A 24,653-nucleotide genomic window follows, 5' to 3' on the forward strand; every position below is an offset into this window, starting at 1 on the left:
ACAGGATATATATTATTGACTAAGCTAACTAAAATATTGACCAGCAATAGCTTCAACACATTCACTTCAGAAACCAAACAGAGTATTCCTCTCTTGAATCCGTATAAGATGGGAGAATTTCAATCTTTCTCATAGGTACTTGCTCTGTTTTAGTCTTGATTTTTTTTAATGCCTTCCATGTGTTCGATGAAATTCTTAGCTGAAAACTCTTGACCCTTGCAATAATAGTATATTAACCTTTTGTTTCTTCCTTGCACACCAACAACTTTTTGCTCTGGAAGTACGAAGTTTGACGATTTTTGTAACCTTATGATTCAGGGTTGTTCTTGCACCATTGACGAGGCAGAGATCGTATGGTGTTATATATTATTCAGAAAGAATGACTCCAGGAGGGTTTCTCATTACTGAAGCTACTAATGTTTCAGATACAGCTCAAGGGTTATGCTCGTTTTGACTTAAAGTATACGTTTTTATTAATGGGTTTTGATTAAAGCTAGCTTTTTGCTCATCTCCCACATATCTGACTTGTTTCAGGAAGCTATGAATACACTCCTGGAATATGGACTAAACAGCAAGTGAAAGCTTGGAAGCCAATCGTAGATGCTGTTCATGACAAAGGCAATATCTTCTTCTGTCAAATCTGGCATGTTGGAGTTTCTAATCGAGGTTTTGCCTAAACTTACCATCTTTAACCTGGTTAAATCCTTAATCAAACATGGTCAACCAGATGGGGAAGCTCCTATTTCTTGTACCGACAAGGCAATGATGCACACCAAAGATCTGTTTACGCCTCCAAGACGACTAAGTACCGAGGAATTTCCCGGCATTGTCAATGAAATGCTATGGAAGATGGTAAAGCATAACACATTCAATTGAAAGAAGCTATTCAAGACTCTCTTCTTTAAAGTTTCATTGAATGGTTTTGCAGGCTTTGGTGAAGTGGAGCTTCATGGTTACTTGATCGATCAGTTCATTGAAAGACGGTGTTAACGATATAACTGACCAATACAGTGGATCATCATTCCAAAACCGTTGCAGATTCGCTCTACATGTAGTGGAAGCAGTGGCTAACGAAATCGGACCAGGTCTCTCTCCGTTTGCTGATCTCATGGAATCTTGAGACTCTAATCCACAAGCATTAGGGCTTTACATGGCGGAATCTCTAAACAAAGACGAAATTCTCTATTGCCATGTGAATGAACCAAGATCACATAAACTTTCACCAATGAGAAAGGCTTTTCAAAGAACGTTCATAGTCACTGGAGGTTACACAAGAGAAGACGGTGATGACACGGTGGCAAATGGATTCTGGTGGCTTATGGTCGGTGGTTTCTGACGAATCCGCAACGTTTTATACCGATTACTTTTGTTTATATTCTAAACCCTAAATATTTTGTGTAAATCATCAACCCACAACAAACTCTGACGACCAAAATAAAATACAGAATTGAGCACAACAATTACAAAACAATCATCAATTTATGTCAACTTTTTGTCAAAAATACCAATTTCAATTTCCTTTTATGCTTTATTGTCAAATCCTTAATCAAAAATAAATTAAAACAAGATACGATAGATATCTAAAAAGATACACGCGCTTCGAAAAAAGGAAATACTCATGAAAAGGTTTCCTATTTGTTTTTTGAACTCTATCCTCTATCTCTGTCTCTCCTCTATATAATAAGATCCCAAGAGCATTACTCATCACAAAAGCAATTGTAAAAATTCTCTAGGGTTTCATCGCTAATCTCTCTGTAATATTTGATCAAGAGAAAATCAACAAATATGTCTGTAATGCAACAAAATCTTTCAGTTGAACCAAAATCTAAAAAACGAAAGATCGATTCAGAGATTAATAATTCATCTTCTTCTACGAATTGTGATCACTTTTTCGTTCGTTACGGAATCTGTTGTAATTGTAGATCAAACGTAGAGAGACATAGAGGACGATCATTCGATTACCTAGTTGATGGATTACAGTTAAGCGACATAGCAGTCACGGTTACAAAGCGAGTCACAACACAAATCACTTGCTTTAACGACAAGAAGCTTCACTTGGTACTTGACTTGGACCACACGCTTCTTCACACCGTTATGATTTCGAATCTTACTAAAGAAGAGACGTATCTAATCGAAGAAGAAGATTCAAGGGAAGATCTACGGAGGTTAAACGGAGGATACTCAAGCGAGTTCTTGATAAAGCTTAGACCTTTTGTTCACGAGTTTCTTAAAGAAGCTAACAAGATGTTTTCCATGTATGTTTACACGATGGGAGATCGTGATTACGCAATGAATGTGTTGAACCTGATTGATCCGGAAAAAGTATACTTTGGAGATCGAGTGATAACTAGAAACGAGAGTCCTTATATTAAGACGCTTGATCTTGTTTTAGCTGATGAGTGTGGTGTTGTGATTGTGGATGATACTCCTCATGTTTGGCCTGATCACAAGAGGAATTTGCTAGAGATCACCAAATACAATTATTTTAGTGACAAGACAAGACACGATGTGAAGTACACGAAATCTTATGCAGAGGAGAAGAGAGACGAGAGTCGAAACGATGGATCTTTGGCGAATGTTTTGAAAGTTATCAAGCAAGTTTATGAAGGATTCTTCAGTGGAGGAGTTGAGAAAGACTTAGATATTGATTCAAAGGATGTGAGGTTGTTGCTTCATGATGCACGTAGACCAAAGTTCTACTGCTAATTTCACTATATAGTCGATGGATTACAGTTAACAGACATAGCCGTCACGGTTACATAGCGAGTGATCTTGTTTTTTTTTTTGTGTGTGTGTAATAATTTGTATACAGATAGTGAAGAATCTGTAACAATGTTTGCTATCTTGAAACAAATGAGTTGATCTTTGAAAAGAAATTAATCCAATAATTTTTCCTTTGCTTTAAATACTCAATTTGCTAATGTTGATCTTATAAATTTGCAGTGCTCTTATCACTAGATCTTTTTTCTTTTAAATGATTTAAATTTTGACCAAACAAATGATTTACTTATCTTTTATGATTATTTAGTTTGGTCAAAGATATAGATTTGTAGTAAAAAATCTACATTTATTATATTAACAATATTAAAGAGGAAAAGAACTTGGATATAGTTAAAAAAATTGGACAGAATCGGAAGTTACGATTATGAACCTTTTTTAATGTAATTGTAAATAGATTATTCAATCAATGTAAATGAAACTCTATCTTAGAAATACACAATAATTGGTTTGTTAAAATGGGTTCCTCCAGATTGATGATTACATTCATTGTTGTTGCTATGCTGGCCATTTCCTCTGACCTTTTCTCTGGTATATGTTATTTTCTCTGGTATATATATGTTGTTTTTAATATAGATTCAGCTATGTATATACAAATTCGTAATTTTTTCGTTTAATGACTGATAGTTCAAATAGGAATCAGCGTGCAAGCTGCGCCTCCCACTTGTGGACGAGACTGTACTGAGAAATTCTTGACACAAGACTGCGATAAATATTGTGTAGGTTTGTCTTATAAAAAAGGTGTTTGCATTCTATCCGAAGGACTTCCTCCGAAAACTTCTACATATCGTTGTTGTTGTTCGTAAATGAAATAGATAATTCTTCATCCGCTTTGATCAAACATGTTCATGTTTTTTATCCTTTAACTATAATAAAGAGTTTTATATTTCAATGGGAAGACCATACATATATGAAATTCCATTACAAACAATAGAACTCTTTTAATGATTAATTTTAATTAACGCATAAACATATATATATATATATATATGTATGTATTTTCTTTCACGGTTTCTAACTTTTATATAATATACAGATTATTTTCAAACAATTATGTAATTTTTATGTTAGTAAAAACAGTTAGTTGTAAAAATTATGTGATGTTAATATATATATATATATATATATATATATATATAACAAATAGTTGTAATTCAAGAGGAAAAGTATCTCATCAGAATTAAAGGGAAGATGAGATCTACAAAGGTTTAATTAACACATACTGAAAGAGTATGTAGATAAACCTTAGACATTTTCGATGTGGTTCATTGGCCCTCTATTATATGCACAATAGCGAAACCAATACAAATTGGAATTTAAAACGTTCGATGAAACAATTAATTGAAATTTCATTTACAACTTACGAAAAGTCAATGTAAAAATAAGAATTTGTTAATGTTTATTATGTGTCTTTAAAATTTGTAGTGCTATTATCACTAGATCTTTCTCTTAACATGATTTAACATTGACTAAGCAAATGATTTACCATAACCTTTTATTTTTTGGTAAAAGATTTAAATTTTTAATTAAAAATCTACATTTATTATATTAACAAAACTAAATAGGTGAAGAACTTGAATATAGTTTGAACTTGTACAGACTCACAAAAGTTATGCTTATCATGAACTTCTTATTTTTTTATAAATAGATCATTTCATACTCAACTAATGTACATCAAACAATATTGTTGGGCCTTCTTTTAATATAAGCATTAAGCAAATTGAGTGTCCGAGAGAATTTGAAAATGGGTTCTTCTAAATTGTTGGTTGCATTCACTCTCATCGTCATGATGACCATTTCCTATGACCTCTTCACCGGTATGTCTCTTTACATAATACAGATTTTGTTTTTTTTTACTTATTTCATACTGATTTTTTTTTTCTTTTTCTTTCTGGTATATTTAATTTCTAATTACTTCTTATGATGATCGTAGGAATAGGAATAGATGCGAGAACTGTGCCTCCGACATGCTATGAAAGTTGTAACGCGACATTTCAAAATCCAGAATGTAACAAAATGTGTGTAGGATTGGCTTATAAAGATGGTAGCTGCATTTATCCTCCTCCTGAGGTTGATGGTCTTCCTCCTAAACGACCTTACTTTCCTCGTTGTTGTTGTAATCCTATAATTCTTTCACCTCCTTCTCCTTGATCAATATATTCCTTTTTCAATAAAACCTTAATTTCTATTCTTATTTTATTTCTTCCTTCTTTAGTGAAAAAGAAAACAAAAACTTATGTTCCAATAGGGAAATAAAACTAAATATATTTGAACAAATCCGAATTTGTCCGAACAAATTGAACCAAACCAGACATTCAATTTGGTTTAATTCGGAAACATGTTTTGAAAACTGAACACACCAAATTTACGAAGTTCATAACCAGATCAAACCAAAAAAATTCAAATGTTGAGGCATATTTTAAATTTTAAGTTAAGTTTTGCCTATCTAACTCTATATCAATGTCCATAATCCATGGTAAATAAAACACGTGAAGAAAAAAGGACAACTTGATGTTAAACAGTAAAGAAAATATCTCAGCATTATGACTACAACAAATAATTTGCTCTAAGATAAATAATTTTAAATAAATAGTTAATTATCCACTTAAGTTAACAAAACCTTAAAACAGAAACAGAAATAACTTGGAAGAAGTGAAGGTTATGACTTATGACCATTATAATTTATATCAAATCACAATAGGCCTTCTTTTTTATTTTTGAAACCTTTTAAATAATAGACCCTTTTCTTTGCTTTTTTTTTTTTAATTATTGGAAGAAGATAATAATAATATAGCATATTTCCTTTCTTCTTTCTATAATTGGAATAATCATATTATAATATACCCTTTTCAAAGAAATTTATGTTTCTAATCTTTTTATGTTTATTTTCACATCAAACCATTTTCTTAAGAAACTGGAAGAAATTTATGACCACTTTAGCTAATAATAATGGACCCTTTTCTTTGCTATTTTTATTAATTAGATTTTCTATTGTTTATTTTTACATTAAACCATAACTATAGTAGAAATTTCTAGCTCTTTTTATATTAAACCATAATTATTGTTAGTAATGTGGTCATAATAGATATATCTTTTGTTTTATAAATTGTCCCCTTCACATCAAACCATATCTTAAACTATATTTTGTTTTAGAAAAAGAAATTGAGTGCTAGAGTCAGAGATAGATCAAGTTTAAAATGAGTTCTTCCAAGTTGTTAGTTGCATTCTCCCTCGTGGTTATGGTGGCCATTTCCTATGATCTTTTTTGTGGTGTGTTTCTTTATAGTTTTGAATATATTATCAATGTATCGTAATTTCCCCCATAGATAATAATAATTCTTTTATGATGGATTGTAGAGATGAAAATAAACACTACAACGCAGACGTGCTTTGACCATTGTAACGAGACTTGCGAGAGTAAGGAGAGTAGGAATTGCAACAAACGGTGTTTGGAAATTGCTTTCACGGGTGGTACTTGGCTAGTTATATTGAACAACATGAACTTCTTCACAAACCTTTTATTCATCGTTCTTGTTCTCGTAAACATTATGTATAAAGATTATTCTTTTAGTGGGAGGATGATATAATACAGAATTTCTTATGACAGGCGACGCTAGTTGCGAGGTTCTTCTTGTTATTTTTATTTTGTAAGTCTGTTTATTTGCTTTCTTTTAACATAATCGCATTTTATTTATTGATTAACGAAATACAAGATCGGTAGCGGTAAACCAACAAAAAACAGAAATGCTAAAGAAAGAAAAAATAATGCTGCGCTCTCTAGCATTCTGTGTTAGCAAATTCGCCCTTGACGTTGCTAAGAAGTTTGTTCAGCATTTCATGTGGTTGATTATAATGTTATTAATGTCCATTTTTGCCATAATAATTGATCGAAAATTCATCTTTTTTTATATTATAAATCATAGTAACGTACTACATTTGAATGCAGGGTAGAAGTAGAATTTCTTTTCTTTGTATTTCATTTGTTTTGTTAGTAATTTGCTGTGGCATAGCTGTTCTCTTACACAGATGGTATAAGAACAGCTATACCACAGCAATTGGTCATACTATATATTAATATGCAAGTAAGTATGTATGGTAAAAGAATTAAAAAACGAATTTATGGTTATGAATAAGTATTGACCAATGACCATTTCTTGTAATTATAAATAGACTTAATATGTACATGCCTGCAAATTGATAAGCAAGAAAAAACAATAGTAAATATAACAAGATTTAGTTAAAGGATTTGAAAGTGTGTAAGAAATTGAATTGTATGAAGATGGAATCCTCAAAAATGTTGGTTGTATTCACCCTCATGGTTCTCATCGCAGTCTCCTCCGATCTAGTCTCCGGTATCTAAAAGCTCATTTAAAATTTTCAGCATTATTTACCAAAATACCTCTTCAAGTTTTTAAAAGTATTTTTAAAACAGAAAAGTATTCTTTAAATTATTATTATTGTAACATTTGTGGTTTTATTTTAGGAGTGGGTTTTACTTATTTGTGTGTCTTAAATACATTTTGTCAATGAATTTGATTTCCGAATAGGTAATTTTGCATCCGGGGAGGCTTCGAGTCAACTGTGCTTCAATCCTTGCACTCCTCAACTTGGCAATAACGAGTGCAATACGATTTGTATGAACAAGAAATACAAAGAAGGTTCTTGTGTTGGTTTTGGAATTCCCCCTACTTCCAAATATTGTTGCTGTAAAACTTAAATAGTTATTAATTAGAGTTTGAACGATAATAATATTGATATGTTTTTTACTAGTTGAATAATAATATAAGATTTGATCTAATGAGATTAGCACATTTTATTGATTATGTATTTATGTTGATATATTTTGAATCTGATAACACGCTTCTAGCGATAGGAAGTGGATCTCGATGACCTTGGCACGGCTCGCGAGTCCGGTCAATTTAGAAGTGATTTGCGTTTCTATGAAGTTTGGGATGTTATAACAAGTTGCTTCATGGTTCATGCAATTTGTTTTTGTTTTTCATGCAATTTGTTAGTTTTATCTTAGTTTACTTTGTTTTGTATCTTTGGTGTGTAACAAGTTACTCCTCGTAGATTCGATTACAATCGTGCTACAAAGGCATTTCATCATGCATATGCGATATAACGTAGCTGATTGGCTTTGCGAATTTGAGAAACTTAAGGCCCAGCTCAGTTTAAACCTGTTGTAAGAAACAAAATTGTTGTGTTTGAGATTTATTATCTAGTCTTGTCATTTGGATCGACAAACGCAGACCCATATCCAAATTCTATTATATATAATAACACAACTTGTTGAAGTCAAACTTAGGATAGAAAGAAATCAAGATTTTTTTATCTTCCTTTGAAATGTGGGCAGGTTACTACATTGCCAAAGACTACACAATAATGGTCAATTGGCTTGTATAGTTAAAAAAAAAACGAAAATAATGGAAATAACTATGAGTTAATAGTTAATTAGTTATGACTCGTATGGCCAAACGACCATGTCATGTAACTACAAATAGACTTAATAGCGTGCAGAGAGATTTGTGTGATGAAGAAATACAAAGGAGGTTCTTGTGTTCCCTATGGAATTCTCTTTGTTTTCCAAAATTGTTGTTGTAAAAACTAACTAATTATTACTTATAAATTCTCTCCCCAGTAATATACACATTTTTTCTCATACAATATCTATAAGTACAAGTATATAATTTATTTATTTCATATCATTGCATGATTTTATTGTATTTTTATGGCCGCAAGGTTCAATGAATGGTTAGGCGTATGTATTTTTTTTTCCAATAATCCAAGAGACTAGAATGGACCACATATTTATAAAATACTATGATGTGTATGTCTCTATACACATACATAAGTGTCATTCAGTCAATTACAGAATTTCAAAGTAGCATCTAGCTACTACTTAATTTATGTTATAGTTGATAGTAGCTATTTTTGATATATCTCATCTCACTGTATGAACAGTTTTATAACTTGGGTTTGGTGTTTCGAACAACGTTGACTATATATTTTCTATTTTAATCTTTCATACACATTTTCTCATAGTGGATAACTATTTAAATCTTCCTTTTAGGTGTATTACTATTTATTTGTGCTGATTTCAAACCAATCATAAGGGAAAACAAGTCGATTATTTCTTTTTTCTTGTATTATGAAATTGAAAACTCCCCTTTATGAGTCTATGACCAATTAAATATAATCACTATTGTCTCCTGCTCCACCAAATGTGTTCTTAATCATCAAAATCAAGATGGTGCAAATAGAATAATAAAACTATAACACCAGAAAATTTTCGTACAAGTTGAAGACCTTTTAGGTATAACGAATGGAAAGTTCTTCGAATTGGAAAATAAGAACAATTAGTGGAAGAAAATGCACAAGAAATCCAAGATTAAGAATACACTTAACTCTTAAAATACTAAGTATGTACGTAACACACTTATCAACCATCTTATGACCTTTTGAGAGTCGACTAATGTAAAGTTCTTCGAAGCAGAAAAAACAATTAGTAGAAGAACAAAGTCAAGATAAAGGTACACTAGCTGTTATCCTCTTAGGTTTTATAACTTTTTTAAGTGTAAACAAATAGAAACCTTTTCGGATCAAAAAAAGTAGAACAAAAAAAAAAAAAAGAGTCAACATAATAATAGACTAAGCTCTTATATTACAAAGTATGTAACACAATTACAAACCCCCATTAAAAAAAAGTAAAAATAAAACAAATAAGATCAAGAAGCAAAATAAATAAGACATTATGATAGATTCAAAGCATTATTATTATGATCATGATGATGATGAAACATCAACATGTCGCTACCAAAACTCTCTCTATCATCTTCGCTTCCACCATTGACATAAAAAGTCGAAGACGAATTCAACGGTGTCGAGCTGCTCGATGAAGTTCCCGCTAGCATTGATGAACTGAAATTCCATCCGGCCTTAAAATTCTCACCATCATTAATGTGGTCGGATACAAATGCGGCTGATGAGTAGTTTCCGGCTTGAGGGACTTTGTTATTAGATGGATCACCTGTACCGGTATAACTGTGATAATCTCCCAAGTATTCTCCATTGTTTTGCCATTGAACGGGTGGTGTTGAGTTGAGCAAACCGGTGAAAGTGGTTTGGTCAGTGTTTAGGTCGTTTTGAAGCTGTTGGTTTGGTTGGTATGATTCGGTCTGAACGTTGTTGAGAGAGGCAGTGAGATGATTCAAGATATCAGGATTAATATTTGAAGTAGTGAGATCAAATGGAGTATTCATCGGTTGTGACATAGATTTAAACAATGATGAGGTAAGAAACGAAGAGAGCTGGAGAAGATTAATGCGGGGACAATGAGTCACCGGATCAATCCCCATTCGTAAGAGTTTCTTTTTAATATGTGTGTTCCAATAGTTTTTGATTTCATTATCTGTTCTTCCTGGTAAGTGAATAGCAATTGCGGACCATCTATAGAAGAAAAAATATCGTGTTATAGATTTTAAGTTAAAATCAAAAAGAGAAGTATAAGTTTTAACTTGTTAAGATATTAGCTGCAGCGAGTTGAAGATTGCATGCTTAGCTTTAGACATTTGACCTTGGTATAGTGCTTAACTATGTTCTTGTCTTTTAGTTGAATAAAATAAAATATGCAAGTAATATTATAACAAAAATGTAAAGACATGGAAGTCCAATGAAGTAGGTGTAGTAGTGGAAAACTAGGTCATTTTTTACTTAATTTAATCATACATGTAAACAATTATACACTAAATGAAGAAATGAAAAATTGCAGATAGACTAACTTGTTTCCAAGAAGACGATGAAGTTGAATGATGGTTTCTTCCTCTTGAAGAGAGAACTCTCCTCTCTTGATATCGGGTCTTAGATAATTCGTCCATCGCAATCTACAACTCTTCCCGCATCTTTTTAACCCTTTTAAGATTCACACCAAGAAAAACGAATAAGAACCATGATTGTTTTAATTTTAATTCTAACGTTGACATGATCTAGCATGATAATCATTATTAGTAAATTTTAAACATAAACGTAAAACAAAACGCAGGAAAACATATTGTAGCTGATAGGATTTAGCTATTTGTATATATACATGCGTTAGGGTAGGAATTTACCGGCGTTCTTGGGAAGGGTACGCCATTTGCCGGGACCGTGCGTTTGAATATAGCCTACGAGCTTCTCGTCTTCCTCCGGAGTCCATGGCCCTTTCTTCACTTCACTTTCCTCCGAGCTTGAAGATTTTCCCATCTTTTTCAAATGTTATATGTGAGAGAACTAGAGAGAGAAGCTAATAAGCTTTGAGAACTTGATTACAGAGAAAATTTGGTTTCTTCATGAATTATGATTTATGTATATACAAATATATATATGGTACATGCAAAGTCAAGTCAAGGAGATTTGGTACCGCCCTTCCATCATCTATCTAAATACGTGTCTTTTCTTGATGAAATACGGAGACAAAATGAAGTAGAAAAAAACTGCTTATTATGTTGACAAAACAAAAGAGTAATTTTTACTCTCTATCTTTAAAGTCCTTACTAACAAACAAAAAGCTCTGACCAAAGAAAAAAAGTAATAAACAAAAAGCATGAGACTAAACCATCTCTATTAACCCTAAAAATAATTAATATTGATGGAGTGAGAACACATGGCAGAATATGGGTGGTGTATGAGGACGTGTGATAGATATGTGAAGAAGGTTCCATTTGTTTTGGTCTCTTTGTCTCAAATCATCAAACAGTTTTCAAGATAGCTATGTTGCGTGTATGTTTAATGTTTACTCATCTGTCATCACTATAGCAATATCATATACATAAATAGACAGATTCAAAATAAGAATTTTATTGAATAAGGTGTGGTTACAGTGATTATACTGAATAAATATGCTTATTTAGCCTTCTAAGTTTTGTATACAAATAATTTCTCTTCTAAGGAGAAAATAAAAAGGAAATATGTAAAGAATGATTACGATAGTGTAAAAAAGTAAAAACAATAAAAATCCAAACGGATCTCCAGTGTGCTTCATCGGTTGGAAATAGATATATATCATCGTGTCATCAAATTTCAGTAGCAAAGCTAGATTGTCCTGCTTGAATTAAGACATCCGATCGAAGTGACTCAGTTTGAGTAACGTCCTGCATCGCACCAGAGTTTCTGTTTACTTCAATAACAATTACATAACGACAAGTTTGAATAACTGATAATCTAAGACATGTATTTTGTTTTTACTAAGTTAGGTAAATTAACGACAAAGCGTTGTTGCAGTGCAACATACGTAAAGAACAAGGCATGTTAACGGTCAAAATACATGTGTGATTAATGAAACAATACTATATAATATACATGTGTCATTGAATTGCAGAGACTTTGGTCTCAGTCCGAAACATGGTTGATTTGACAAGTCAGGGATTTGAAATTTTTTGATTTGATATTTGTAAGAAATTATTACTATTTTAGTTAAATTTGGTTAGTATAAGTTTTAGATTATTTGGAAAACAAGTTATCGGCCGGTTTAAGAGTGATTATATAGAAAGGTTTGGTATTAGAGAAGAATGATAAAGTGACTTTTTAAATTAGGAGAATGACCAATTTATCATTGTTTAGTGCATAGGCGTATTTGACAAGTAACCCCTTGCTCTTGTTACATGTTAAATATTATTGTGTCATATAAAGAGGTAAAATTAATTCTACACTTTATGCGGTATAGCCGTATAAAACATGTTAGGTTGATAATAAACAAGTTATCATAACGTTTTCAACAAGTGCCAAAAATATAAACTTACACTAACACTAAACCGTATATATCGTTTTTTTTAATATAATATTATTTCTATAACATCGATATATCTAGTAAATAGTTATTTTGCGTCCATATAATTCATATTTTTCGTTATATAACAATGAAATGAGTGTTTTTCCACGGTATAGAATATTTTACATGTAAACTTTAAATCATATCATTGTCTCACAGGGAATTGATTCATGAAGGTAAATTTTGTGATGCATGTTTTAAAAATAAAAGACTGCTTTATCAAAAAAAAAAGTAGACCCTTTAACAAAGAAAAAAAGATCCTGCCAAAAATGAATAATGATAATTAGTTATTAAGACGACAAGAAAATTCAGATAATGTGGTCAAATATTTAATTTCTCAACTAAAAGGAAATACAATACATTGTTATTGGTAGATTATGTTATTGCCTGGTTTATCTACAACAATCCCAACAACCCAATCGTCTTAGTAACATTAAAATAATCGCTGTCACAGGAAATTTTGATGAACTCAAGCCTCGTTTCAGATTTATCAGTTTTCTTATAACTTTGCATCTACCAATTATGCAAGTCTTTTCATAAACTAATCTATCGATTATGTAAGTCTTTTCATAAACTAATCTATCGATTATGCAAGTCTTTTCATAAACTAATCTATCGATTATTTAAGTCTTCCGCATGTAAATTCGTTAATCAGCTACCATCTTCATTTTAGTTTGGTATAAGAAGTTATTTATACTGTATGATCTAAATTACATTTAAATATTAAGGGTTATTTTTTCTTTTTTCCGAATGAAGTTCTATTATTGTTTAAGACTTTCACGCCTCTAAGGCCGATGGCCGACCATAGAGACAAAGACATGGACTGAAACTAATGATCGAAATCACCTTGCTCATTTATCTTTCCAATTTCTTTTATATAAACAAATTATAAACAAACACACACAAAATAAACAGACGTAACTTAACCTTTAATTCTTATTTTTAAGAAACAATGACGTAACGATTTAGCAAAAAACACCTAACCTTAGATTTCATGGTGTATAATATATCCACGACGCCTTGAACACGTACAAGTGTGGTAGCAAGCACTAGCAACATAGTAAACTAAAAAAAAATTGCCAGCAGCATAGTAAACTAATTATTCTCTTGGATTTTTCTCATATTCGGATATATAGCATATTTTTTAACTTATCTTAAAATCAAAGTTAGGATTAATTAAAAAAAAAAAATCAGTAACATCATCTTTATTTTAGTTTAACCTCATAATACGAATACCTTAGCAAAAACTATTAGTAGTTATAAATGTCCCAAAACAATTTTGTCATAAATGTCCAATTATGTGTACTGGTTTTTTGACTCTTTAAAAAAAAAAAAATTGTTGTCTTTTGATTTCTGCCCCTTTATTGATGTTATATCCTATGCTTATTTTTTTTTTTTTTTTTATTTTTTTTTTATTTTTTTTTTTTTTGTCACAAATCCTATGCTTTGTTTTCTTTATCTTTCTTGGCATATATTCAACAAACAAACAAAATAGTCTAGAGACTATAGACTATAGACCACAGACTATAGAGAGACACCATATCCAAATTAATTGAACGAGTCATCTATATATACATTTTTGCAGCCATTTTAGCAAATAAATCCTAGACTTTGATTTATTTACAATCTAATGCCATTAGCATTAAATCTTTTTTCTAAAATAATTAATTTTACTTTAAATTTTTGATTTAAATTGTCAATCACATTATCAATCAAATTTAATCCCACCAAACTTCAAATCAATCCCTTAAAATTAGCATAAACATATTTGTTAACAATATTTTAAAACAAAATTTTTTGTTAAATAAATATTATTCTTACTTAACGTTTTTTGTTTAAATAAATAAATTTTGTATTTGAACTTATTTACAATGTCATGTCACTGACATTAATTAATTATTAATGAAAATATTTAATTAAAGATTTAAATCTTTTAAATCCTTGCTTTTAGAGTTATTATGTCATTACCTTATAAGCAAAAATATTAACTTTTTAAATATTATTATTTATATATTTAAAATTGATAAAACATTATTAATATTTAAACTTATAAAAAGTTTGATATATTACAAATTTTTAACATCATTATATAATATATAGAGTTTAAAAAAATCTTAATTTTTTCCATCATATTGTATGATTCAATATTTTTAAAATGAACATATATTAACCAATTAGCAAAACAATGTGTGGGTTCAACGTCCCGCATCGACAAAAATATTTAGACAATGATTTATAAACATATCATAAATAAGATCAACATTAATATAAATAATTGGTTTTTTTACGGGACGGATTTGGCGGGATGAGTTTGGCAGGACGTTACTTAACAACAATTGTAAATTATAAAATAAAAATATATTATAGATAGATACAATTTGCAAAAAAAAAAATATACTAATTTTAAAAAGGTAAATTGTCACCGCGGTGTACCGCAGGATAAAATCTATTTTACATATATATATGGTTTTGCATCTAGTTGTAAGACGTCTTCGCATGACTTTAAGAAAAAAGAATAATGAAACACATAAATAATTTTGCATCTAGTTGTGAGACATGCACACTAGTCGTCGCATGGACTTTTTAGAAATAAAATGTATATAATTATATATTTACAAGGATATAAAAGGACCAAATGAACTTAAAGTTTATAAGGTGCCAATTTGTTCGAATCCGAAAACATAATCTAGCTCTATTTGCCGACAAAAAAAAAAAAAATTTCTAGCTCCATTTTTGAAAGTAAAAAAGAGGAATGGAAATTGAAACAAAATGAAACCATGATTTCCTTCTCTCAAAATCTTAATTAGGGGTAACTATTTTGTGACATTTTTTTGGATTAGTTAGATATATGTCGCTCTATAAAAACTATTTGCATAGTCGGATAGACTTTTAATTGAGGGTATCAAGTTACTGAAATATGTAGATTTAATCTTTAACTAATTTTTTTTTTAAAGTCATCCGAAAAAGAAGAAAATAAGAACTCTCAGACTAAGATACCAAATAGCATAACACCTAAATATAAACCAATCTTAAATTTAAATTTAGGAATATTGTTAAAAAACACAAAAAAATGAACCGGAACGAGCTATTTCTTAGGAGTTTATTAATTTTCAATAGATCTTACCAGCTGATGTTGCTATTTAAAAACTATTAACTATGTCCATTTCAAATTCAATTCAAAAAAGTGTAATTGTTATAAAAAAAAAATCAATTTATATGCTTAGCTGAAAAGATATTCAACTATTTCATTAGACACTAAATTTTTAACCTCTTTCACAAAAACACACTAAACTTTTAACTTGGCGCTAACTTAGCCCAAATCAAATCAAATCTAATGTTAGTTAAAATTTTAACTAAAGTCAATGCAAAATAAATAATTTATGGCTAGAAATGTAGTTAAGTAAGTAATTCTTTTTGGCCAAACAAATAAGCTCGAATTTGTTTTATTTGATTGTTTCCCCTAACTTTTTTTTTTTGTAATCAACTTTTTTAGACATAAAGAAAAGGTCCGGTGACATGTCTCTGTGGATTAAATCAGTTGTGATGCGTGGATAATGTTGTACGACTCGTTTCAATAACTTCCATATTAATGTTTCAATTATTATCGTCCTTACAAAACTTCACGAATTAACACAAGTCAACAAAACATTTGTCAACCTGCATCGGATTTAAACCCACAAAATACTAAGTTTGGTTTATATATTAAAATCATTATATAATGCTGTCCTAAAAGTGGAGTGGGATGGCATAACTTAGAAAGAAAGAAAATTGAAAGGGTTTAAACAAAGCAAATGCCTATAATGAGAGTGACAAATATCCTTCTATACACACAAAAGTTCCAATAATAACCAAATATGAACGAACACAAAAGTGCAAAATTCATTTCTATAAAAAAAAAAAAAAATAGATTCAGAAATTTTGTTCCTTTGTCAAATCTCATCAGGCAATTGAAAACTCTGCGTACCAAAAATTTGAAGAGATGTGTTCTGTAGAAAAACAGCGACTCCACATTTAGAGCTGTTGAATCCATCCCAAACCGTGAAATGAGCTGTCCCTGACACCGTCTTTTTTCCCGTTAAATCTTTAACGGTGCATAACTTTTCTAGCTTTCTTACAACGTAGTCATTGGACAAGACTCTTCCTGAGTTCTCTCCTCGAGCGCAATCATTCACCAAACCGTTTTCATATAGCGCCACCATTATATCGATCCCGCTCGAGTCCACTTTCATCCTCAAAGCTCCGGTGAGAGATACTTGAAGGGTTTCTGATGTTGGTCTTTGAAATGTGGCCTATTAAAACAAACCAATAATAGTTTCACTGATTATTATGTAATGAAACACAGCCAAATAATAACAAGAACACATTACATATACAAAAGATGTAATAATGCCTTCGACACATAGTGTTGTCTTATGCTACAAAGCACTCATTGAGTCTTGAACTATTAACATTCATGTTTAATTTGCTTCATGTTAATAAAATAACACATTGTGTAGTACGAGATCAATCATTGATTTTTGTTAGTGATTCCATCAACATCGAAAAATGTAAGAAATTACTCACCCGAAACGCAGGAGACGGAAACCTAGGAGCTTCAACAATAGACTTAAGCAAGGACTCTTCTTCATTCCCAAGTAATTGAACACGACCTTGAACAACAAACTGTGGAGTAAACATTGTATCTTGATTCAAAGCCTCGATATAGGCCTTTTGTCTCACGGTCCACTGACTCGATCCATAAGGATCTTTCCATCCAAGATAATCCCAATAATCAACGTGAAAAACCAAAACCATCGCCGGAGAACCACTAGATCCACCGTCTCGACGGATCTTTCCATCGAAATCACCACGTCCAAGACGTGATACAAGCATCTCCGCCTCAGGCGAAGTTTTACATCCTTGAGATGAGAAAAGCTGAACAAGAATAGGTCCATCACCTACCGGAACATCAGCAGCTACATTAGCCGCGTTATGACCGGAAATACCTTTTCCGGTGGTGGTGGAAGTTGAAGATCCTTTGACGCCAAAACATGTGAAAAGACGAGGCGCCATTGGAGGGAGAAACAAATCAGAAGATCAGAAATGTTTCCCCAAGAAAAAAAGTTTAAAAAAATGTTCAGAGAAACATTTAATTATTGGGAGGAGGAGGAAGAAACAATTTTGTAGGCTAATGGTGATGAGAGAAAGGCGGCAACAAGTGTCTTTAGCCAATTTTTTCTTCTCTTTTAAAAATATTTCTTTTTTGGCTTTTGGGTGGCAAAAGCTGTAATTTTTTTTATTTTGGTAGACAGAGCAAAAGCTGTAATTTGTTTGAGGTTTTGTTGCTTTAGGAACGAATAAAGTGTTAGGTGACACGTCGTCATATTCTTTTAGCAAGATTTGTTTCCACTTCACAACTAAAAATTCGTGAATATCCAAGAAAAGAAAAACAACAACGATTATGTAAAAAGACAAAAACTTGGTGGGCAAGTTCATTAATTGGGGAACAAATAATTCGGAATAATTTATATTAAGAAAAATGAAAATTTGGGTCCGACCAAAAAACGTGGTGAGACCAAAAATGAAAAACCAATTCTTCCATTAATAACAGAGGGTTTTAGGTGGAGAGAATTACCAAATTTAGGATTTTTCTCTAAAAGACCATATTTACTAAACTCTCGGCCCCTTTCCACATTCCACCTCAAGTAATTTCGAATTGAGAATGAGTTATGCGTTCACAATATAATTATGAATCATCAAAGCCTTGAGTTGACTCACTGATGATGGAGTGTGAAAAGCACAAGCTATTGACTTAAAATGTTGTTTCGTTACATTTTGCTTCTATTTGCCTTTGTGCAGTTGTTATTGTTCCTGATTAAGATGATTAGTATAAGGTTCGTGAAAAATATGCTTTACTATTAGGGAGTCAAGCAATTCATCACCAAGCTGAGAGACTATCCTCTAGTTGTGAATTAGAAAATAATTAAAGGTTTGATTATATGAGTGCTGCTAGAATTTGCAGCAGTGTGAAGTGAACTTGGAAAAAAATTACCTTCATTCGAACCAATGGGAGCTTGATCTCTTATCTGTTAACAGTATTTTTACTGGCTTTCTCTATTAGACTTGTGACCTAACAATTTTGTAGATATTAGTAGAGGCATTAATGACTTGTTAAACCTAAATAAAAAGGCGGCAGGAGAAAAAAATATCCACATGAACTATGAGAAGAGGAAATAGTTACCACTTAAGTGTTCCAGAATTGAGGTATATCAAACGTAACAAAAAAATAGTTCAATCAATAATCATCAAAATCGTCGGGATTGGGTTTAGGAGAGGTTAATATTGCTGCATAGAGCCTCAATTTGTCTTCTCCTAAGGACGCACATCTTGACAATGGTCTTCTCGGCCTTATGAACGACAGTGATGTCAACGTTAGCCTATGCTTGTACCTGTCATGTTGATTATAATTAATAACTATTTACATAATCAAGAAATGCATATGATATATGAAGAGAACATAATTATGAATTTTAAACAAATTTAAAAGAAAATTTCCATATGATATATTCAGGAGGAATGTGTGAAACAAGATTATTCTTCTATCCATTAAACAACTTTTTTTTTCTTCTTCTATAAACTGATATCAATGAGTGAGATTAAAAGTCAATAAATGAGACGTACCTTCGCCAAGCTAGCTGAACCGCAACCGCGGCCCAAGTCCGCCATCCGGGAGAATAATAGCGAGCACTACGTTTGACTTTCTCGTTAACAAAAGTGTAACGAAAATGCTGCGTCACGTACTTAACGTCTTCGGCGTCGAGGCCAAACGCTTCGGTGGTCTCGAGTGTTACAAGCGTTGAAGAAGAAGGCGGTAGCCTCTCCACGAAGGGTCGTCGGAGACACCACGAGAGAAGCTCGTCGCCGCTGAAATTTCCCGGACCTAACATGCAACAGCTCTTGACACCGTCTCTTAGTAACTGACTGCTTTGAAGATGACCTCTCACTACGAATAACATTCTCTGTACTGCATCTCCTTCTTTCTGAATCTGCATTTTCAAAGATTTCATTACTTTGCCTTCATTGTTGACGTTAACAGTTTCTTGGATCTCACGCTAACAATCAAAGGCTTTATGATGGTTTTGAAACCGGTTACAATTTTTTATTTTGTATATGAAGAAGCATACTTTACAAACGAATTGTAATTTCAGTTTTTAATAAGATTTTGGTATATATATTAATTTGTTTACGTCCCCTAAATTGGTTTGAAGATACTTACTGTTTCTCCTTTGGTGAAAATGAGAGACTTCACACGGTCGCATATATTCTCAAGCACCAAATCATCCATATGCTGAAACAATGGAACCTGTAGTACTCATCCACTTTAATCACCATTAACTAATTTCATCGTTATAATTAATCTTCCTTTTTTCTTTAATCGATAATAAATCATGACGATCAATCTGACCTGCCGGACTAAGTCTAGACAGAGGTGGTACTTGATGTCTCTCCTAAGACCTTCTGGAAGGTTCTGAACCATTTCACACTCGTCTACACCGCGCATAGCAGCCCATCTTTGCCGCTCATAGTTGCGGACTCGCTGTCTAAACCCTATTGGCAAATGTCTCTTCTTCATCCACCACTCTATGTTCCTCATTTTCAAGTGCATTGCTTGCTTCTTTGAAGTTGTAGCGTGCAGAAATACCTTCGTTTTAGAAACAAATTAGAAATCTTTAACTTGATTATCATGTTATTTATCAAAATTATGAAAATGTAAGATCTATATACCTTGATGTTACCAATCAACATGGTAACGAGAAGAAGACCACTTGTTAGAACTATGATATTGAAGACAACCTCCGACCATTCTGTTGTGCTCTCCAAATTCCCAAATGTGCTGATTAATTATACAGATAAGAAAAGATTATGCAAACTTTTCTTTTTTACATTAATCATTTTATTGGTGAAATTATGTATATACACATATATGTAAATGATGAACTAAAGCATAATTTATTTGATTTGATTTCTTTAGTTTTGTCTCATGGGGTGAATTGGTATGATCACATATAAACTCGCACCAAGCCTGATTGAAAAATCAAATAATTATAGTGATTAGGATGTGAGATACCTGAGAGTCATGAGACCCCAAAAGATAGGAAAAAGGATTTTCTCCAACCGACTCTCACTGCTCACAAGTTGAATGGTCCATTGATAAGCACCATATGTGTAATTGGTGTTAATATCTAAGCAAACAGATCGAGCTTGATGGTTTTGTGCCCAAGCAAGTCTAGCTCTGTCAAGGACCATCACGGTCGTTCCATAGTACACCGGTTCCTTACATGACAACATCCTTAAGTCGCATCCTATCGTGTTTTCACATTGTTCCTTAAGACATTTCGCTGACCTTTGAACTCCTAACAAGTACCAACACGCTCCTGCCGCCTGTAGTTCATAATTAATAGCTAGTAACACATAATTTTGGCAGATTAATAGATTTTGGATTTGTATTATAAATTTATAATTGATTGCATTTGTTGTACGGTTAATGATTGATTAAATTCTCGTATGATGTTAAGTCAAAGTTGATGAGTCATTGAGGGAAAATAAAAATGAACCGTTAAATTTATAGTATTTGAAAACAAGAAGCTAATGATTGCATATTTAATAATTACAACTTAAGACTTTCGTAAATTAATCATACGTAAAACCAAGGCACGTTGTGTTTAGTTTCATCAAATAATTTGATTGCGACTTTGTGATGGAAAGAATCATACCTTCCTCCTAACAAATCTATTCTTATTTTGGCATTTTCTGATGTATTCTTTTCTTTTAAAAGACTCCCACAGCAATGGAAAAGGTCCATGTGAAAATATTTTAGGTATGATATCTTAAATAATCTTACAATCAAAACCTTATAAAATATAATTATTTGGCACCTGAAAATCAACACTTTCTCATTGAATTAACTTTTCTAAAACTTTCCACACAAGAAATGAAGCATTAAAAGCATCTAACTAGAGTTTTTTTACAGTAGCTATTGACATAGCTATTGAAATTTTGTATTTACCAATATGTTAAGCAATACAAAACAGTTTATCAAATAACTTACATGAGCCGCGACGAAATAAGCGATCATGTTGAGTGCAATGCCCCACCAAACGGTGCCGAAGATGTAACCCGAGAGAGTAGCATTGCGGCGGAGATGGCGGATTGAGTGATATATTTTCGGTAGATATTGGAAGAGGAATGTTACAAGCAAAACTGACACCACTAAAGTCACAGAGCCTCTCTTTAGAAGAGAAGGTATCACTACCCACAACACCACCTGCTCACAATATTTATTCATAACTTTTAATTAAATAATTGTAACAAGAAAACAAAAATGTACAATACGAATAGATAACTGAAAACGAATGAACTGTATTATTTTTGGTCCACACACGAACATGATTAGGTCAGACTAAGTGAGAGTTCTTTCAGACCATATAATTATTTAGTTATAATTTTTTTTCTAGATTACTCAATTTTAGATTTGTACTAAGATTTGATTACTATGATTATGCCTTTAAACAGTATTAGTAGTTGTAATCTTATTTGAAGTTTAGTCACTATCTAAATGATAGTAAACTTTGGAACATTTAAATGTGTTATGTGTGCATATAAAATGAAAAATCTGCCTCGACTAATATAATGGAACCATCTCAGTACAACCACTTGATCTACATCTAATTTTGGCATATTATAACTATATAATAAGTAAGCAATATTTTAACTAATCCAAAACTTCACATAGTTTTGCACGATGAGTTTCTTTTTTTGGTATAAATTTTGAAATTTTCTCCATGGATTGTTCTGTAGTCTAGGAAGAAATTAAGATAGAAGCTCATACGAATGATTACATCTAATATAAAAGACACTTCAAAACAATTAAATCAGTTTTCTTTAAAATAGGAATATTAAAATATTGGTTAATTACTAACCTGAGGTAATGGTAATATGACGAAGAGATCGAAGAAGAACCCATTCTTCTTAACGTAAGGTGGAGCAACCCTCGTAGAGCCACGTGTCCCTCCTCCTTTGTTGGTATCGCCGTCGCTATCTCCGCCGGGATAAGGCCACCGGCGAGCAATCTTGAACTGAATCCAAATGTTCCAAAGGTGCAAAAGATCGGTCATGGAGCGTAAGGCAGTGACGGTAAGAGCAAGCCAACCGTCGACGAGGAGACACATACACGTGTCGCTCACTGATAGGGTATAGAGAAAAAGTGGGTCTACGAATAGACCCGTTGCGCATACAAGGAGAAAGACTTTGTTCCATTCTCGAACCCATTTGGATCTCGGGTCAAGTATTCGACCCAACATCATCCATTTGTTGTTATTACTTGACCCGTTTCTTCTTCCTCCGCACGTGAGCCCTATACGTGGGTCTTCTTCTTCCTCTTCTTCCTCCTCTTCTTCGATTTCTTCCATCTCTTCTTCTTCTTCATCTTCCTCCTCCGTGTTATCTTCTTCTGAGTAATATCCAACGCTGCTTGAGTCACGTGAGAAGCGTGATGCGCGTGTGAATTCTTGTTCTGTGGCCATTGAAAGTACTAACGCATGCAACACAGAGAGAGATAGTTATTTTGTGAAGGTCGACAATGGAGAGAAATCTTGGAGATGAACGTTGTCTTAATTATGAAGAAGAATTTTCTAAAAATGTAAAAGAAATGACATAGTGCTATTCAAATTACCATTATACCCTTGCGAGTTTTTGTTATACTAATAAGAAACTATATAATTAGGAGTTTAGTATGTTGAAGAAGAATTATTATACGATTGAAAGTAATTGATTAGTAGCAACGACCAGCAATTATAAGCACAAACATGTAACATTCATGTACCAAACATGGAAAGTGAAGGATCATTCTAAGTTATGAATACAAAAGAAATGTAAAGACAAAGAACAGTTGTAGTCTTTCTATATGTTAGGAAATGCCTAAAACACTATCTTTAATATAGAGTTTGCAAGGGAAAAAAGAACACCTAGCTAAAAACAAAATGAACACTAATGCCAGTAGTATTTGATTAAACACTAAAAACAACTTCTTGAAATACAAATGAGTCCTTTTGTTTCTTCTATAATCATTTCTACAAATAATGAAAGTTAAAAGTCAGTGTTTAGTTTTTTTTTGGTATCCCAGTCAAAACTTGAGGCTAAGGGGTGTTCATGTAATTTGACAAACGTAAAAGCATAATGAGTTTGAATAGTTTGGTCTCATTCGTAGAATCGTAGATACGTTCGAAGCAAATAAATAGAGAGAGAGTCTTTTTTTAAGAAAAAAAAGGAAACAAGTTTTGGTACTTTTGTTTTTCTTGATAATACGTTTTGTTATTTTCTTTCGCCATCGAAGGAATTTTTTTCCTTAAGGATTTTGAACTCTTTTTTCTTCTTATTTTTTTTTTCAGAGCTTTTTGTACCATATATATAATATAAGAAGCAAACAAACATCTAGATGTTGAATGTGATCCTTGTCGATTCAATAATGTATGATATCATCATTATTGATCCCGTTAAATTAGTAAAAAAAAAAACAGCTGAAACAAAAATACTAACAGAAAACTGAAATTGTACCATATAAGCTAATTGTATCTAAGAGATGTGCAATATTTATTAATTGAAGAATAAACCACTATATACATGTGTATATATACTTTTACCGATACATTAACTTGAATAGAATAACGGTTTCAACAGTGAACATAACACTGTTAAAACAAAACACTAGACATTGTATTCATTAGATAGACGCAATTTTTTCGAGAAGAAATAGGTGCTCATATAATATAATCAAATGAGAAAGCGATAAATTTAGGACTGGTTTTTACCAACTCGTAGACAACAAGACCAAATAGGGTTAATCTGTATGCATGCTTGATTTGGATTCATGCATGATAATTTGGATATGTGAGTGACGTAATGAATTTTAGCGACACACAAAAACTTCAGTAAACAGTATACTTATTTCATATATTCTTAAGCACATGGAGTTTATTAATTCAGCATATAAAAACGAATTATATAATAGAAAAAAGTGGAAGATAGAAGATAT

General features: G+C 32.0%; 7 protein-coding genes, 1 long non-coding RNA gene and 1 pseudogene across 12 annotated transcripts; 5 read left to right on the top strand and 4 right to left on the bottom strand.

Annotated features, from left to right (window-relative positions):
* The first annotated feature begins 76 nt into the window (after nucleotides 1-76).
* Nucleotides 77-1,606, top strand: AT5G54206 (annotated as a pseudogene). Its single transcript has one exon.
* Nucleotides 1,607-1,785: 179 nt separating this feature from the next.
* AT5G54210 (Haloacid dehalogenase-like hydrolase (HAD) superfamily protein) lies at nucleotides 1,786-2,706 on the top strand (the record flags this gene model as incomplete). Its single annotated transcript, NM_124801.1, has 1 exon — nucleotides 1,786-2,706. One exon carries the CDS (start codon nucleotides 1,786-1,788, stop codon nucleotides 2,704-2,706), a length of 921 nt encoding a protein of 306 aa, NP_200232.1.
* Nucleotides 2,707-3,235: 529 nt separating this feature from the next.
* AT5G54215 (Cysteine-rich protein) lies at nucleotides 3,236-3,682 on the top strand. The gene is made up of 2 exons (NM_001036996.2): nucleotides 3,236-3,309; nucleotides 3,406-3,682. Exons 1-2 carry the CDS (start codon nucleotides 3,237-3,239, stop codon nucleotides 3,582-3,584), a joined length of 252 nt encoding a protein of 83 aa, NP_001032073.1. The 5' UTR covers nucleotide 3,236; the 3' UTR covers nucleotides 3,585-3,682.
* A 788-nt stretch (nucleotides 3,683-4,470) lies between these two features.
* On the top strand, nucleotides 4,471-4,970 carry AT5G54220 (Cysteine-rich protein). Its single transcript, NM_124802.3, has 2 exons — nucleotides 4,471-4,595; nucleotides 4,712-4,970. Exons 1-2 carry the CDS (start codon nucleotides 4,523-4,525, stop codon nucleotides 4,927-4,929), a joined length of 291 nt encoding a protein of 96 aa, NP_200233.1. The 5' UTR covers nucleotides 4,471-4,522; the 3' UTR covers nucleotides 4,930-4,970.
* A 911-nt stretch (nucleotides 4,971-5,881) lies between these two features.
* AT5G08165 lies at nucleotides 5,882-6,204 on the bottom strand. Its single transcript, NR_143061.1, has one exon. It is a non-coding gene; the product is annotated as an other RNA (long non-coding RNA).
* An 801-nt stretch (nucleotides 6,205-7,005) lies between these two features.
* On the top strand, nucleotides 7,006-7,537 carry LCR83 (low-molecular-weight cysteine-rich 83). The gene is made up of 2 exons (NM_001036997.2): nucleotides 7,006-7,130; nucleotides 7,326-7,537. The coding sequence occupies exons 1-2, from the start codon at nucleotides 7,052-7,054 to the stop codon at nucleotides 7,493-7,495; spliced, it is 249 nt and encodes an 82-aa protein (NP_001032074.1). The 5' UTR covers nucleotides 7,006-7,051; the 3' UTR covers nucleotides 7,496-7,537.
* Nucleotides 7,538-9,316: 1,779 nt separating this feature from the next.
* On the bottom strand, nucleotides 9,317-11,235 carry MYB49 (myb domain protein 49). Its single transcript, NM_124803.3, has 3 exons — nucleotides 10,887-11,235; nucleotides 10,560-10,689; nucleotides 9,317-10,227 (listed from the first exon to the last, which is right to left on the bottom strand). Exons 1-3 carry the CDS (start codon nucleotides 11,017-11,019, stop codon nucleotides 9,531-9,533), a joined length of 960 nt encoding a protein of 319 aa, NP_200234.1. The 5' UTR covers nucleotides 11,020-11,235; the 3' UTR covers nucleotides 9,317-9,530.
* Nucleotides 11,236-16,151: 4,916 nt separating this feature from the next.
* AT5G54240 (membrane lipoprotein lipid attachment site-like protein, putative (DUF1223)) lies at nucleotides 16,152-17,832 on the bottom strand. The gene is made up of 2 exons (NM_124804.3): nucleotides 17,147-17,832; nucleotides 16,152-16,872 (listed from the first exon to the last, which is right to left on the bottom strand). The coding sequence occupies exons 1-2, from the start codon at nucleotides 17,633-17,635 to the stop codon at nucleotides 16,513-16,515; spliced, it is 849 nt and encodes a 282-aa protein (NP_200235.1). The 5' UTR covers nucleotides 17,636-17,832; the 3' UTR covers nucleotides 16,152-16,512.
* Nucleotides 17,833-18,208: 376 nt separating this feature from the next.
* On the bottom strand, nucleotides 18,209-23,273 carry CNGC4 (cyclic nucleotide-gated cation channel 4). Of its 4 annotated transcripts, NM_001345080.1 has the most exons (10): nucleotides 22,543-23,273; nucleotides 21,672-21,887; nucleotides 20,691-21,004; nucleotides 20,348-20,456; nucleotides 20,028-20,264; nucleotides 19,839-19,925; nucleotides 19,244-19,608; nucleotides 18,804-19,011; nucleotides 18,615-18,692; nucleotides 18,340-18,433 (listed from the first exon to the last, which is right to left on the bottom strand). In NM_001345080.1, exons 1-8 carry the CDS (start codon nucleotides 23,143-23,145, stop codon nucleotides 18,858-18,860), a joined length of 2,085 nt encoding a protein of 694 aa, NP_001332114.1. In that variant the 5' UTR covers nucleotides 23,146-23,273; the 3' UTR covers nucleotides 18,340-18,433; nucleotides 18,615-18,692; nucleotides 18,804-18,857. The 4 variants fall into 4 exon arrangements, with proteins under 4 accessions (NP_200236.1, NP_001332114.1, NP_001190536.1 ...); NM_124805.3 differs by having other exon boundaries at nucleotides 18,209-18,692; nucleotides 22,543-23,234; NM_001203607.1 differs by lacking the exon at nucleotides 18,340-18,433 and having other exon boundaries at nucleotides 18,649-18,692; nucleotides 19,839-19,910.
* Nucleotides 23,274-24,653: the final 1,380 nt, after the last annotated feature.

This window comes from Arabidopsis thaliana, chromosome 5 (genome assembly GCF_000001735.4).
Source record: "Arabidopsis thaliana chromosome 5, partial sequence".
Taxonomy (NCBI): Eukaryota; Viridiplantae; Streptophyta; class Magnoliopsida; order Brassicales; family Brassicaceae; genus Arabidopsis; species Arabidopsis thaliana.